The 15,624-nt window shown below is 44.7% G+C and overlaps 1 protein-coding gene across 2 annotated transcripts in view; it reads right to left on the reverse strand.

Annotated features, from left to right (window-relative positions):
* Positions 1-379: 379 nt before the first annotated feature.
* slc35f6 (solute carrier family 35 member F6) overlaps positions 380-15,624 on the reverse strand; it is a 16,068-nt gene continuing 823 nt past the window's right edge. Inside the window, exons 2-7 of one of the 2 annotated variants that reach the window (XM_063222563.1) lie at positions 10,307-10,379; positions 9,706-9,877; positions 7,523-7,735; positions 4,795-4,905; positions 2,090-2,625; positions 380-1,273 (exon numbers count right to left, since the gene is read on the reverse strand). In XM_063222563.1, coding sequence (XP_063078633.1) covers positions 2,132-2,625; positions 4,795-4,905; positions 7,523-7,735; positions 9,706-9,877; positions 10,307-10,379 — 1,063 coding nt within the window. In that variant the 3' untranslated portion in view covers positions 380-1,273; positions 2,090-2,131. Of the gene's footprint in view, positions 2,626-4,794; positions 4,906-7,522; positions 7,736-9,705; positions 9,878-10,306; positions 10,380-15,624 lie in introns of both variants that reach the window. The other variant, XM_063222562.1, reaches the window with a different exon arrangement.

The raw sequence follows: 15,624 nt of genomic DNA on the forward strand, positions 1-15,624 counted from the left end.
GACTGTAACTGTAAAAAACATGACTTTTTATTTATTTATTGTTACAGGGAATTCATGAAAGCCTCGGCTGTCATCCATTCACTTGAAGCAATTTAAAAATCATGTTTTTTTTGCAGTAACAGTCTGCGGAAGGTGTCCGTAACACTGAATGACAAAGATGTCTTTGACCCGTTAGCAAATACTTTTGGTAATGTGGTGCACTTTTAGTAGGGGCATCATTCAGTAGGACGGCTGTAAACTGAACGCACGGATGCACGCACGCACACACGCAAACACGCACGCACGCACAGTTACGTATTAAAGAGCCACACAGGGAGAAAGCAAGAGAAAAAATAAAGGCGGACATAATGCCTCACTGAAAACAAAATGAAATGGCAAATGTTAATGCAATAACCTTTAATGGGCCAAAACAGTCTGATTAAAAGTATACGCCGAGCATCAAAGCCAGAGAGACTGCTGCTGCTGGCACGCACAGTTATTTTTTTTTCGCACACATAATTGTTGCACGAACTACAAACAAACAAAGAGGTACCGCGTCATCAAGCCACCGGCTCCCAATCAAAATAGAGAATCCGGTTGGGTCACGTCCTAGACACCGTGTACATTTCATTATGTTCAAACACTGCACCATTTGAAACTCAGGACTTTGGCTAAAACAAGATAATGTGTCGCCACAATGGGGTTACTCCCAAAAAACAAAAAGAACAACGAGACCTTGGGAGTGTTCCAAGAACCTGAATGAATAAGTTAGCGTTGAGGTAGTGGTAAATCACCTAATAGAAGAGCCTGGAGGCCTCGTTTTCTATTAATGAAATGACGCCAGAGGGCCATCTATTAGCAAGTTTTGGTAACACTTTATTTTAGCTTTACACCTATTAGCACTAATGCATACAATGTGCCTGTATAAGTAACTTCTAAGGCATGTATTAAGCAAAATTAAACATTTGTTAGGCATGAATTCGCAAATGTCTTGTTCATGCACAATAAGGGATTCATTACCAATTTAACCTTAGTAAGGACCTAGTAGGCCTTAGTTTTTGCTTAGTACATTATCTTGCAATTTACTTATGCAGGCATTAACATTGTATGTATTAGTGTTAATAGATGTAACGCTAAAATAAAAGTGTTACCGAAGGTTTACCACTTCCTGTATGTTAACTTAGCCGGCTTTACCACTTATCCATGTTCTGAGAACACTCCCAAGCAGATCCCGTCATCTTAGCACTTAGATCATGGTTACCCGAGGCAGAGCATGGGGGAAAGGTTTTCATTCCTGAAACATGTAAAAAAAAAAAAAAAAAACCATTATCATCAGCAATTACTTGAAGAAGAAACAAACAAATACAGTAAATAAACAAAGAGACATAAACAACAAACAAAATAACCTGAAAATTTTAAAAACACTAATTATCCCTTACTGGCAAAAAGACATGATCATTACGGCATAAACTCCCAGCATAATTAAAATGTACATTTCAACAAACAATAACAAACATCCACCCTTGTTTAGTGGACTTATACAAATCTTTCCATCTTATTTTCTTTACATAATGTGCACTTTGTGGCACAGTTTTAAAAACCATACGTTCTATTCGGGCTAGTGTCAGTTTAAGTGACATCTGTTATCGCCCAGTAGGAACCTCCCTTTACATGATGTCACGTCCTGTCACACAGGAACAGCGTGAACAAAAAAACAAAAATAAATGTTCCTCTTTTGAAGCCCTCAAGGCAGTGGCAGTCATTTAAAAAAAAAAAAAAAAACATGTACACACACACACGCTAAAGTGTGTTTACATATGTATACGTGTGTGCGTTTGTGTGTGTGTGTGTGTGTTCACATAGAGATGTCACCTACTAGTTGATAGTACAGTTATTTGAGTGAGTAGTTGATAGTGCAGCATTTGTGTGTGTGTGTGTGTGTGTGTGTGTGTGTGTGTGTGTGTGTGTGTGTGTGCGTGTGTGTGTGTCCATGCCACTGAAACATTGTAGCGCCTTCAGAGTGGTTCAATTCTCGTCCCTCCCCACCTATTCCACGATGAACCATTCCAACCCCCATCCTCCCATAGATGGTGCAACACGCCACCCATACCAACAGGGGGCGACGACGTCCGTCCGTCCGTCCGTCCCTCCGTTAGCTCTGCCCTCCTCCCTGCACGAGCGGCTCCCTCTCTCCATCGCTGCCTTCCTCCACCTGCCTCTCTCCCTCTCCCTCACCGCCGACGCAACGGGCGCAGCAGGGCAGCCGCGCCAGCAGGGGCCGATGGAGCCCGTTGTAGAGCGAGGTGCCCAGCAGCAGCACGATGAAGCCCAGCACCTGCAGGCCGTGGAACTGCTCCCAGCCCAGCGCCAAGCTGACGGCCCAGATCACCACCGTGCGCAGGCTGTCCAGCACCATGCGCGTGGTGGCGCTGATCTCCTTGGTCACGCTCATGCCGGCGAAGTTGAAGAAGGCGATGCTGAAGGTGTTGCCCAGCAACGCCAGCAAGATGAGCGGCTGCGCGCCGATCTGGCAGAAGGCGTCCAGCGCGTCCTCCATCACCTGCCGCGGGTTCTGGCCGAAGCTGCCCACCGGAATGAAGTACATGGGGATGAGGAGGAAGGAGAGGATGAAGAAGCCAAACAGACCTGGAGGAGGGGGGGGGCAGAGGGAGTCGAGTTTAGTTTGAATGTTTATTAAAGTGGTAGTTCGCTATTTTAGACATTAAGCCTTGTTTGTGTGACTTCTGGGGTGAAGTAGAGATGTTCTCATCACAATTTTGACATTTGGTGCTGAACGGAGCATTTGGGTATTCAAGACTGCAGCCCCCCCACCTTTACATTGACTCCAATGAAGCACTCAAGCAATCGATCATAAAATAGCATTAAACTTTCGTTTGCAGAGACATGAAACTCACCGAGTGGTCAGAGGTGGGCAGCGATACGTTGGCTCGAAAATCACCGCGAAATACGCTTCCAGAGAAGATATATTCATTATTGTCCGTCTTCATTGATTGTATTGGTTTGACTAGTATTACTCCGCGTGACCGGAACCTTCGGGTGCGTTTGTTTACGTTACTATCTATGGTTTGTATGCAAGCTGTAGTTTTTGTAGCCAGTCCTGCTCAAAGATAGCCGTTCTACCTCGCTCCTTGATATCTACATAAACAACACACTATCGCTACCTACTGGCTGGATGTCTACTGCTATTCAACGGCGTCTGGGGAAAAATAGGTCCGCCAAATGCTAAACAACAGTTAGAAGGCATATTTCGCTGCAATTTTCGGGTCAATTTATTGCTGTCTACTACTGACCACACGGTGAGTTCCATGTCTTCTCAAACAAAAGTTTAATGCCATTTTATAATCGATTGCTTGAGTGCTCTATTGGAGTCAATGTAAAGGTGGGGGGGCTGCAGTCTTGGATACCCCAATGCTCCGTTCAGCACCAAATGTCAAAATTGTGATGAGAACATCTCTACTTCACCCCAGAAGTCACACAAACAGGGCTTAATGTCTAAAATAGCGAACTACCACTTTAAACAGTAACAGTGCACAACATACAACGAACAGACCTGGAGGGGGGAGAGAGAGAGAGAGAGAGAGAGAGAGAGAGAGAGAGAGAGAGAGAGAGAGAGAGAGAGAGAGAGAAAGAGGGAGGGAGAGAGAGAGAGAGAGAGAGAGAGAGAGAGAAAGAGAGAAAGAGAGAAAGAGAGAAAGAGAGAAAGAAAGAAAGAAAGAAAGAAAGAAAGATGAGGAGGAAGGAGAGGATGAAGAAGCCGGACAGACCTGGAGGAGGAGAGAGAAGGAGAGAGGGAGGGGGAAGGGGGCAGAGGGACAGAGAATATACTGAATACCTGGCTGTAGATTCAAACTGGCTATTGAATCATCAGGGAGATAACACAAGTCATGTATATTTATTAAGTTCATTACGTCTAACTGTTTAACTTAAACACTTATGGTTTTCTTTTGCCTTAGGGTTTTCTTATCTCTATAAGAGATAAAAACTTTTACATGTCTTAAGGCAAAAGAAAACCCTAAGTGTTAAAATAACACAAGTTAACCCACTTCAGGCTGCTTATACTGTTTGACCTTTGACACCTGGAGCGACGTATACGCTGCATACATGCTCTAAAGATTTGAGGGTTTTTTGAGTGCTTTAGAGGCTTAGAGAGATATTTAGGTTTTAATAGGCAGAGGTCACCTTTTCCCAAAAAGCGCTCAGGCATTCAACAGGCGTTTTTTTTGCAGGTGTCTTGGGCTAAAATGGGTTAATAGAATAACAAGCGCAATCAGAGATGGCAACATGGTGTCAAGTGACACATACACGTAGGTACATGAGACAAGCCCTGCCCCCCACCCACCCTGTTTTATTTAATTAACTAGAAGCACTCAGGGAGCGCAGACCTCCGCCAAGAAAGCTGCTTGATAAAACATTTGACTATGTTACAGCCTGTGTCTTTCTGTTCTTGTTTTTGTAGAGTTAGAAACTGGAATGTTGATGGAATTCAATTTGCGGTCACTAGGGGCATCTAGATGTATAGGCCGGCAATGGTGAAGAATCTTAATAAACGTCCTGATTCCGGTGTTCCATATTACCACCAGAATTTAATCACTTGTTCCTTGGGTCATTACCTACACTCCCACAAAGTTTCGTCCATATCCGTTCAATAGTTCTTGAGCTATGCTGCTGACAAACAAACAAACAGACAGACGGACAGACAAACCAACGCGACCGAAAACATTACCTCCTTGGCCGAGGTAATTATGTTTCACAAGAAATGTATTGCCTAGAGTAAGAATCCATCAACCAACATACCTTCGGTGCCCACTGCTTTCAGAGGGTGGACGTTGTGCTTGTAGACAAACTTCTCCTCCAGCACCATCTGCACCGCCACAATGATCTGGGCCATGATGATCAGCAGGTCACCTAAACAGGGGTCAAAGAGGTCAGAGGTCATGATGATCAACAGGTCACCTAAACAGGGGTCAAAGAGGTCAGAGGTCATGATGATCAACAGGTCACCTAAACAGGGGTCAAAGAGGTCAGAGGTCATGATTAGGACTGGCTTAAATAATCCAGTTAATCGATAATCGATCGATTCGAAATTCACATAATCGATTCACAGGGCACAAAATCGTTTTTTTTGGTTCTTTTTCTTTTTGTTCTTTTTGTTTAATGGAAAATACCCAGTAGGTATTAGTCAATTAGGCCTAGGCCTACTTATTACAAATTAGCAATCTGTTAACACCGTCAAGCCACAGCCCATTGACATTTTGATATAGAAATAGGCAACAGCATCTTTTGGGGGAACTCCTGGCACCAAGATGGGAACGGATTGAATCGATTCGGAATGAATCGAATCGAATTGTGATTAATCGATTCAAAGCCCTAAGAATCGAAATCAAATCGATACAGGAACATGGCTGCGATACCCAGCCCTAGTCATGATGATCAGCGGGTCACCTAAACAGGGGTCAAAGAGGTCAGAGGTCATGATGATCAGCAGGTCACCTAAACAAGGGTCAAAAAGTCAAATCTGCAGTCAGTCATCGTGCGTTCCAATATCCTCACTCCCATCCTCCCCAAGTGCTTGTGGCCTTGTGATGATCATTGACGACAGAGGTTTAATTCATTAATTCTCCTGGCTGTGTGTGTATACAGTAGTATGTGATTGTTGGTATGGCTGCACGGTTTATTGTGGGGGTAGGTACTTATGTTGTCTATGTGCAGTATCTGTGTTGAAGTATGCATGCTGAGTGGATGCGTGTGTGTGTGCGTGTGTGTGTGTGTGTGTATGTTGAGAGCAGGCTTATGTGTTTGATTGACAGTATTTGTGTATGAATGTATACTGCACCTGATGTCTTGATGTTGTCCTTGTGTACTCTATTGTGTATGCGTTTTTTGTTTTTGTCTTTATGTTTGGCTGCAAACTTGTTTAATGGTGGTGGAAACAAATTTCCCCTTGGGGCAATAAAGGCATATAATCTAATCTAATCTAATCTAATCTAATCTCGCAAAAGCGCAAATGAAAAGGTCCTTCTCTTATTTGCAATCGGGATGTTGAAAGGGGAAAAGTCCCCTAAAAGTCGTTGTGGCTAGGTTGACAGCAGGGGAAACGTTATTGTTTTCTCCACGGAGACAGGGCGTCACGTGAAGTGCGAGGACACAAGCACAGGTGGAGGACGGGAGTCAGGATATTGGAAGAACCCCCGGGGGGCGCTGTGGCGCAGCGCGCTAAGCCCCCCCACATTTGGGCTTGCAAGACCATGGGGACCCCAGTTCCAATTTCCCAACCCTACCCCATCTCTCTACACATTCACTTCCTGTCACTCTTCACTGTCCTATCAGCAATAAAGGCAAAAAGCCCATAAAAATAAATTAAAAAAAAAAAAAAAGATATCATCATCAATAGATCCCATCAATAGATCAGTGGGCTTTTTTTGACTCTGAGGAAGACGCAGGTGCGTGGAAACGTCAGTCACTTTGTGCACCAAAAAATAAGTTCAATAAAAGCCTGATTCGGACGGGACTTTTATTACCTATGGACCCCCGGTAATTCGGAATAATTACAGAGAATGTCTGAGTTCTTAGTCCTGCGCGAATGCGCCAGGGCCGTCATATGTGGGGTAATAATTCCGCCGCGAATTACCTACTGTAATTCGGCGAAACACAGACGTCCTGGGGTAATTCCAGTCCCAAAACGCGCTCGCGTATGGTTGGAATTGACAACTGACACTGATGACAACTGTCAATTTTTAGTCTATTCCTGATACACGCTACAATGGAGGGTCTTGCGGACAGCTTGCTGGGCATTTCAGGACCAAGTGGGCCTATACCATATACCGGTATGCCTACATCAAGGCCTATATACCAGAGGCAAAGCAAGAAAAGGAAGATCTGGATGGATTGTGTCGCGGCTTGCGGTAAGGAAATATGTCAATGAACACGGAGAACTACTAGTTATCATATGGGTAGCCTACTACTAACAGCCCACCTACTGTATATTTTTACTGTATCATTGTAACAACAGCTTACTTCAAACTGTCATGGCACATTATTCAAATGCTTGCTTGGTTGTTTAACTACAGGATGTTCTGTAGTTGGGCAGGTGCGTAGGATGTTATCCCAGCCGGGTTGTCAGTCAAGTGAAAAGAAGTCCCGCACACTGTCCATTCCACCAGCAAACTTTAATACAACGTTTCGGTCATCCGACCTTCTTCAGGTAAAGTTACCTGAAGAAGGTCGGATGACCGAAACGTTGTATTAAAGTTTGTTGGTGGAATGGACAGTGTGCAGGACTTCTTTTCACTTGCACCAAAAAATAAAAAACCTCTAAAAGTATGCTGTGTGCTCCGGTCATCCCTGGGTCTAGTCATTGAGAAGTAGCCCAGTTTGTCTTCATTCTGCTGTCCTGGACTGTGAGCACCACAAGGGCTGAAGCACAGACATCCTTTCTTTAAGATCAGTGGGCTCGTTCGTGATGAAGCAGCGCGCACACACACACACACGCACGCACACGCACACACACACACCTGTCCCCTACCTGTGATGACTTCGCTGAGCTTGTGGTCCTGGTGGTTCCCGCTGAGGAAGTCGGCCAGCCCCACCACCACCAGCCCCAGGATGGTGACTAGGATGCCGGTCCACTGGCTGGGCTGGAGCTTGCGGCCCAGGAAGGCCACCGACAGCAGCCCCGTGAAGATGATTACCGCCCCGCGCAGCATCTGGAAGCTGCTCGCACTCGTCATGCTCAGCGCTGCAGGAGAGGAGCCGGAGGGAGAGAGAGAGAGAGAGAGAGAGAGAGAGAGAGAGAGAGAGATAGAGGGGGAGGTAGAGAGAGAGAGAGAGAGAGAGAGAGAGAGAGAGAGAGAACGAAAGAAAGAGAAAGAAAGAAAGAAAGAAAGAAAGAAAGAAAGAAAGAAAGAAAGAAAGAAAGAAAGAAAGAAAGAAAGAAAGAAAGAAAGAAAGAGAGAGAGAGAGAGAGAGGGTGGGGGGGACACAGACAGACCATTATTATGCCTGTTCGCATGTGTGTGCGCGAGTGTGTGTGTGTACAATGGTGTATACAGTATATAGTAATATGCCTATAAACTGGTGTATACGTGTAATAGATAGCAACTAGCAGAGTTTCGGCTTCCCTCCCGAAGCCTCGTACAGACACAGTAGCGCTGAGCTATCGGTTTAGAACTTAAGCTCAGTGGTATCGAACAGTGCCTCCCATGCCGAACTGGAGTGTGACCTGGTGGGTTGTGGGTTTGAACCCCAAGAGGCGGACTGCGCACGATGACCTTGGTTACTCTGGTGCCGTGACCCAGATGGGAGTTAGGTTTATAAGGATAAGTGTAGCGGATGCCAACTAGCAGAGTTCTGTGGTGAAACGTTAGTAAACCTCCCTCCCAACGCCTCATACAGACACCATAACGCTGGCATACCGGCCTAAACCTTTATTTGAAGAGATCAGATGCAAAACCCCCTAAGTGCTTTTTCAGAAAATAATCTTAATTCATTTCTATTTAATACAAAGCTGTGAAAATTGCATTTTTTTTAATTCATGTAATATAACTATATATATATGTATTATCAAGTACATGAATGTAAACCAAACCGTCAACGGGGTTCTCTAAAAATATAGAAGAGCAGGTCTTCAGAAATGGAGTTATTTATTTATTTATTTTAACTTTTTGACTTTATCCATGATAGGACAGTGAAAGTGGTGACAGGAAACGAGTGGGGAGAGAGAGACGGGGAAGGGCTGGCAAAGGACCCGGGCCGGGAATCGATCCCAGGTCAGCCGCATGGTAGACGAGTGCCACACCGTTTGGCTACGGCAGGGCCCGGTCTAGACCTTTAGCTCAGTGGTATAGTACTGTGGTGCGCCTCCCATGCCGAACTGGAGCATGAACTGGTAGATCACGGGTTCGAGCCTCGAGTGGTAGTATGGGCAGCTGTGGCCAAGTGGTAAGAGAGTTGGTCTTTCAATCAAGGGGTTATAGGTTCAAATCCCACCTGAGCTCTCCCTACACCTCCATCCTTGGCTTAAGTGCCCCAGAGCAAGACACCTAACCCCACATTGCTCCAGGGACTGTAATCAATATCCTGAAAAATAGTAGCTGTAAGTCGCTTTGAACAAATGAAAGCGTCAGCTAAGTGAAATATAATGTAATGTAATAAAGTATGGGTTACATACGTCTACTAGGTCTTGTAAAATGCATTACCGCACGAATAGACCAGGCGCGATGCGATTCAAGCGACAGAGAATCGCTTCTGTGCAGCAGCAAGCGATACGAGCGATTGAAGAGACTAGAGTATTCCGTACAGGCAGAAGGCAAAGCATTCAAACATTCCCATTGGCAGTGGTCACTGACCTCTATACAGTCATTGGCTGATGTGGTTGGTCGCCGAACTGTGTCATAGAAAGTTGAAAGGATTTCAACTTCAAACTGTCACTCTAGTCTCCAGAATCGCTTTTGTCGCACGACTCAATACAAAGTCAATTACTTCAGTCGCTCGCCTCGCTCATGTCGCGCTTGGTCTATTTGTGCGGTTAGTGTGTGTGTGTGTGTTTTACTTACCGATATATGAGGGAGGTATATGACATAGAGTGATTGTGAGAAAGAGTATGTGGTTGAAGCTTTGACCAGGATCTGTGTGTATGTGTGGGTGCGCGTGTGCATGTGCATGTGCGTGTGTGTGTGCATGTGTGTGTGTGCGTAGTGTCATACTTACCCACATACATGAGGGAGGTGCCCGTCATGTCGCATAGGGCGGGGCCGAGGAAGAGGACGGGGTTGAAGCTCTGGCCGGGGTCCATGGTGGGCTCGGGGCGGCGACGGTCCTGACACAGCAGTAGGTGGAACACAAACAGACACGCAAACTCCCCCAGGAACATGCACACCGCCTGGATACACGCACAGGAGACATCACATTACATTACATTACATTACATTACAGTACATTACATTACATGACATTATAGGCAAACTCTCCCAGGAACACGCACGCCACCAGAACGCACAGGAGACATCACATTACATTACACTTTGCTGATGTTTTTTTTTAAATCCAAAGCTACTTAGTTATTTTAAGTACAAGGTATTGGTTACAGTCCCTGGAGCAGTGTGGGGTTAGGTGCCTTGCTCAAGGGCACCTCAGCCATGGAGTGAGATAGGGAGTGGAAGGGTGGGATTCAATCCTAAGCCCATAGACGTGTGCTCTGTGTGTGTGTGTGTGTGTGTGTGTGTGTGTGTGTGTGTGTTCTCTCTGTGTGTGCATGTGTGTGTGTGCATGTGTGTGTGTGTGTGTGTGTTCTCTGTGTGTGTGTGTTTACCTGTAGAAACGGATGTGAGAACTCGTGTTCTTTAACACCATTGCACCCAGGAGCGGAAAACATGTCAGCCCATCTAGAACAGAGGAACAGCAAGCAGGAACATCAGGAAGAGCACCTTTTTGATTGACAGGAGTTACAACACAACACACATTTGAGAACTGGAGGAATCCAAGATGGGAACCTGTGGGGCATTGAAGAAGCTGGTTCAGTAGTAAGCCAGGTTAAGTTGACCACAGTAGTACATCATCATAATAGACGAGTAGGGCTGGGCGGTTCTGGAAAAAATGTGTATCACGGTTTTCTTGATGAAAATTAATATCACGGTTCTCTGCACGATTTTTTTCACAAGTGGTGATTTTCTTCCGCATCTCAACGTATCTGAAGAGGCTGAAATTAAATTTTAAAATGAGATAAAAATCCTGAATTTTAATTAATCTCCATTTCTATTTTAATCACTTCATTGGGAAAAAAAACTTTCAGAAAAAAAACCTTCTCTGATCAATAAGTGAACCTTGTGTAGGTGAAAACCGTTATCACGGTATACCGCCCAGCCCTATAAGCTTAGACGAGCTTAGAATCCTAATTTTCATTACTAAATGACACATGCAGGCTATCTATTATCAGGTGTACCACTAGTTCCTGTAGGTTAACTTAGCCAGGTTAATCAGTTCATCACTGCTGTAAGGAGAATGAGACTTGCAGGAGGAGGACATTGCTAAAGCCACCCATATCTGCCAGCCAGCAAACTGGTGCTGTGGGAACCGTTGCATGGGTGCCGGTTAAGCTAGTGAAAGTCAATGGATCCGTGTAGCATGTGCTCCCTCAACATGCTCCCTCTTTTAACTTGTCTTAAAACAAGACAACGGCTTACATGAAAAATAAGACACTTTTTAGACAACGATTTTAACTGTATTAAGCCCCAAAATAGTGGCATACCCCTTTAATACATGTTCTTGGAGTGCCTCCCTGACCCCATAGCCAACACTGTGGTAAATGCAAATTTTATCTTTGGAGCTGTATACAAATATTTACATACTGCTGTAGTATTGGTTGCATGGCACCCCCTGCAGACGACCATAGACATTGTGGGCGTCCACGCAGCCACACAGACAGCCAGATAGTCAGACAGTCAGACGGAAATCTAACCATCATGCAACATTTTAAGTCAGAATGCATTGCTGTCTGTATGTATGTGCATGTAGCCGTTGCAGTATCTCGATCGCACCTAAAATGCAAAGTACTCCAGGTAGCAGAATGATAGCCCGATGAATGGGTTCCGCCTTGCTCAACGAACATTCATCTGGAGCTGCGCCATAGGCACAAGTCTCCAAAGGTGAGGTCTTGTCAAAAACTCCTTGCACATAATAGGGGAAACACATGTGTGACATTTTTAACCATTTGCCACTTTAACCACTCACAGATTTGAAAATACAGTTAACATTTCAATGTCGATAAGTGAGTGCATAAGAGCGACCTATCATTGTTCCTGAAACAACTGTCGTGCTTCACCTATTTTTCTTCTCCACTGCGTTTCAATTTTGACTGAATCATCTGTAAACATTCTGTGTTCCCGATTGGTTCTACTACATTTTGATTTGAGAGCGGGGCGAATCCAAATGTCCTCCAGACCTCCTCATGCGAGTTCACGAATCTGAGCGGAAATACATGAATAGAATGGTGGAGCCATGAAAATTTTTAAATTTAATTTACGGTAACACTGTCCCATAAAGCATAATTCCTCAAATCTGTTTAGAATCCCAAACCCATGTGACTGCCGTTGTGCAGCTAATCGACCATTTTATTAAAATCACCTGAGAAGAATCATCTGAGGAATATTAATGAGAATTGTTTGTGTGTGTGCGTGTGTGTGTGAGTGAGTGAGTGAGTGAGTGAGTGAGTGAGTGAGTGAGTGAGTGAGATATGAATTGATGTCCATAAATAACTTTCAATAGGTAGGTCTTCAGTGCACCTTTGAACTTTGTGACAGTGTGACAGACATAAGAGAATATCTGAGAAAGACCTGGCTCTCTTTTGTGCCATTTGCTTGTGTTGGTAAATGATTGATATGACCAACACTGCCATGTTACTTCCCCATTCATGTGTATGGAAGGTTAAATGTTGAGGTTGATTTGCACTGTGTGTGTGATCAATGACCACGCTCCACTGTCTTGATGAGGGCCTCATCTGAGCTGAAGAAGGTCAAAGGTCATTGGGATTGTTACAGTCATTCATTACATTACATTCATGGCTGTAAATTAACACCAGTCAACCGGCCAAATGCTTGGTGAACTTTCGGTTTGGCTGGTGGAAGAAACCAACTTACTAGACACTTTGACCCATCATTGAGTGCATGTTTGGCTAGTAAGATTAACATCTAGTTCTAATCAACCATGTAAAAGCATGTGAGATGAACAGTACCTTACCTTCCATTACCAAAATGGCAAACAACTTATACAATAGAGAGCGAATGAAGACCAAAAAAATGCAGATCATATAATTTGGGAATGATTCCTGCAACAATTCGCTGTGCTACTGTGGATATTGGAAAATGTGCAGCGCTGATGGAAACTATGTACTAAACCAGTGGTTCTCAACCTTTTTTGAACAAAAGCCCTGTGGACCTCATCCTAAGCCTTCCGACGCCCCCTTGACTTCATCATAAGCCTGCCAACCAGTGCTTTACACTAACTTTTTCGCTTACCAGCCATTTTGGCTAGTGGTTTTCGTGACTCACTAGCCATTGGGCCTTTTCACTAGCCATAATTTTCTTAACCATCATAGCAGCTTTAATGAATTATATAATAGGCTGTAATAATGTAATGTAGGATAATATAACATAATATAATATAATATAATATAATATATTATATTACAATATAATATAATATAGGGTCTAATAACTAGAATTGTTGTTAATTGGTCCATGCATGCATGCTATAAGAACAGATTAACTCATCTGAGGAATTGCATAGCCGTGCAGAAACACCAAGCACAGTGTTGTGGAAGGGCACAAATGTGTGCAAAAATGAATGAGAATGAGAGCAAAATATTTCCGTCTTTGATCTGAAGGGCACTTTCGATGCGCAAAGTAGATGGTTCAAAGTCATTGCCAAGCTTCGCATGTCCTCGGTCATGGATGTAGAATAATACCTCTTCTGGAATATTTTCTCATAAAAGTAGGCTATCTAGGCCTACTAGAAGGCACACACATATGCGGCCGGTAACTACAGAAGGAGCTACGACTTCCTTTCATTCCGTTTAATATTGAGTTGTTTAAAAAATATAAACGGACGCAAAGCAAGATGCGAAGGGACATGGGACATGATTTTGTACTGTCTGGAAGGCTACTACTGCGCGTTGTTTAAGCCCCGTTTGACAGTCGGGAACAACGGCACAAGAAACATGGAGGAATATTAAGGTATGAAGACATACAGGCAAATCAGAAAATGATTTAAACCGAACATTATTAATGCCGCATGTGTCCTTGTCTTATCACTGCGCTAATTAGTCTCAAGACTTTCTCAAGACTGAGGTGTTCTCCTCTCGCCTTGGTCATTTAATGTCCACTACTACTATGCATTGTACTAATGCCAGATTCCAAAACAGGTCAGTTGAGATGAACTTCGCTACTTTATTTTCACGTGAAGGTTTTCAGTGGCATTTCCAAACGCGCGCTGATGTGCCGGTAGCTCGCTGCTGCCACTCATATTCGCAAGACTAGCTCTATCTGCAGATTCCTCTCCTGCGTGAGACACAGGTGACACGTGACACAGGTGCTTCATGGGTATTGTAGGCTCGCGAAATCGCATTGCAGTGCGTTTGTAGCAGAGACGGTCCGAGGGAAAAAACTACAAAATGCGGTGCCTCATCATTTAGAATAGTGACGGACCCGCCAGAATGGCTAGTGAACCTTCGGTATCTACTAGCCAACGCCGACTTTCACCCGCATTTGGCTACCTGGCGTGTGTTAGTGTTAAGCCCTGCTGCCAACACCCTTAGTATTAAAAAAATGAAACGGACGAATGCCCCCAATGATGGCTAAGCACTGCCCCATCTCAACGCCCCCCCTAGGGCTCCCCAACACCACCAGGGGGGCTGTGCCGCACCCGCTGAGAAACACTATACTAAACCAACAAAACTAGAACATTGTGTCATGTTCAGTCACATCCGCAACATGGAACAGGACACATTCTTGAGTGGCCCATGGCCACATCCAATGGTGGTTTCACATCCCCTGAAACCAACCAGTCATTTCCAAACCACCAGTGACACTACAGGAACCTCTGGGAGATAACGGAAGTTAAAGTCGCTGAGTGGCTTTAGATTTGTAGACCATGATCTGGGGATGCGAGGCACGCTAAGAGGATGGACGAGATGTGCAAACCGCTCTGCCACACAATCACAGGACAGACACAATGGGTTCCACAGGATGCACTGATTATCTTTTTTTTAAGGAGATTGCATGACTGATCACTCTGCTCCACTCTCTTATGTCACAAGCAGGTCACGTGTGACAAGGCGGCTGAGGGTCTGTGTCTGTCATGCCGTCCGTCATCTGACTTTTACGGTCAAGCTGTGTGGAGGAGTGCAGCCCAGCGGTTGTGTTAATGGTTAGCTCAGGAGAGGGGAACCTTTTACATTCGAAGGGCCACTTCAAATTGCTCCAAGGGCCGTAACAGTCCTCCAAGGGCTGTACTATGAACACAAACCAGGATTTCCCCCTTCACTTTAGGCCTATATTGAAGGCAGCCACCTTTACAACAGAGCCCACCTTCTCTGGGTGCCCTGAATATCACTTGATTGTATTGCAAATGGAATTCCTAAGATTCCTTTACAAAGTTAAGTAAAGGGGGGGGGGATAAAACGGCTTCAAGGGCCGCAAATGGCCCTCCAGACATAGGTTCCCCCCACCCCTGGATTAGCTGGTTAGCTGCACACTGCCAGAATCCAGTTGACACACCCTTTCATCTCGCATCTAAAACCACCATACGTGAAGTTGGCATTGTGGACAGCTTTTGTGGTTAGTACTAGCTAGGCATACCGTTACGTTTACCGATCACACTAGTGAGCTACACTTACTGTAGTCTAGAACAGAGAGAGAGAGAGAGAGAGAGAGAGAGAGAGAGAGAGAGCGAGAGAGAGCGAGAGAGAGAGAGAGCGAGAGAGAATGTCCTCTAATTCTGGAATGTCCCCTGTAATAAAGACCCACCAATTCATTAAATTGAGTGTATGAAGCTTGTTTTTTTAGACAACGCAAAATCCTGTGCATTAAGGCCACCCCAGGTCTGTCACATCAGTTTCGGAAGCTGTGAAAGGTG

The sequence above is a fragment of the Engraulis encrasicolus genome, chromosome 18, assembly GCF_034702125.1.
Source record: "Engraulis encrasicolus isolate BLACKSEA-1 chromosome 18, IST_EnEncr_1.0, whole genome shotgun sequence".
Taxonomy (NCBI): Eukaryota; Metazoa; Chordata; class Actinopteri; order Clupeiformes; family Engraulidae; genus Engraulis; species Engraulis encrasicolus.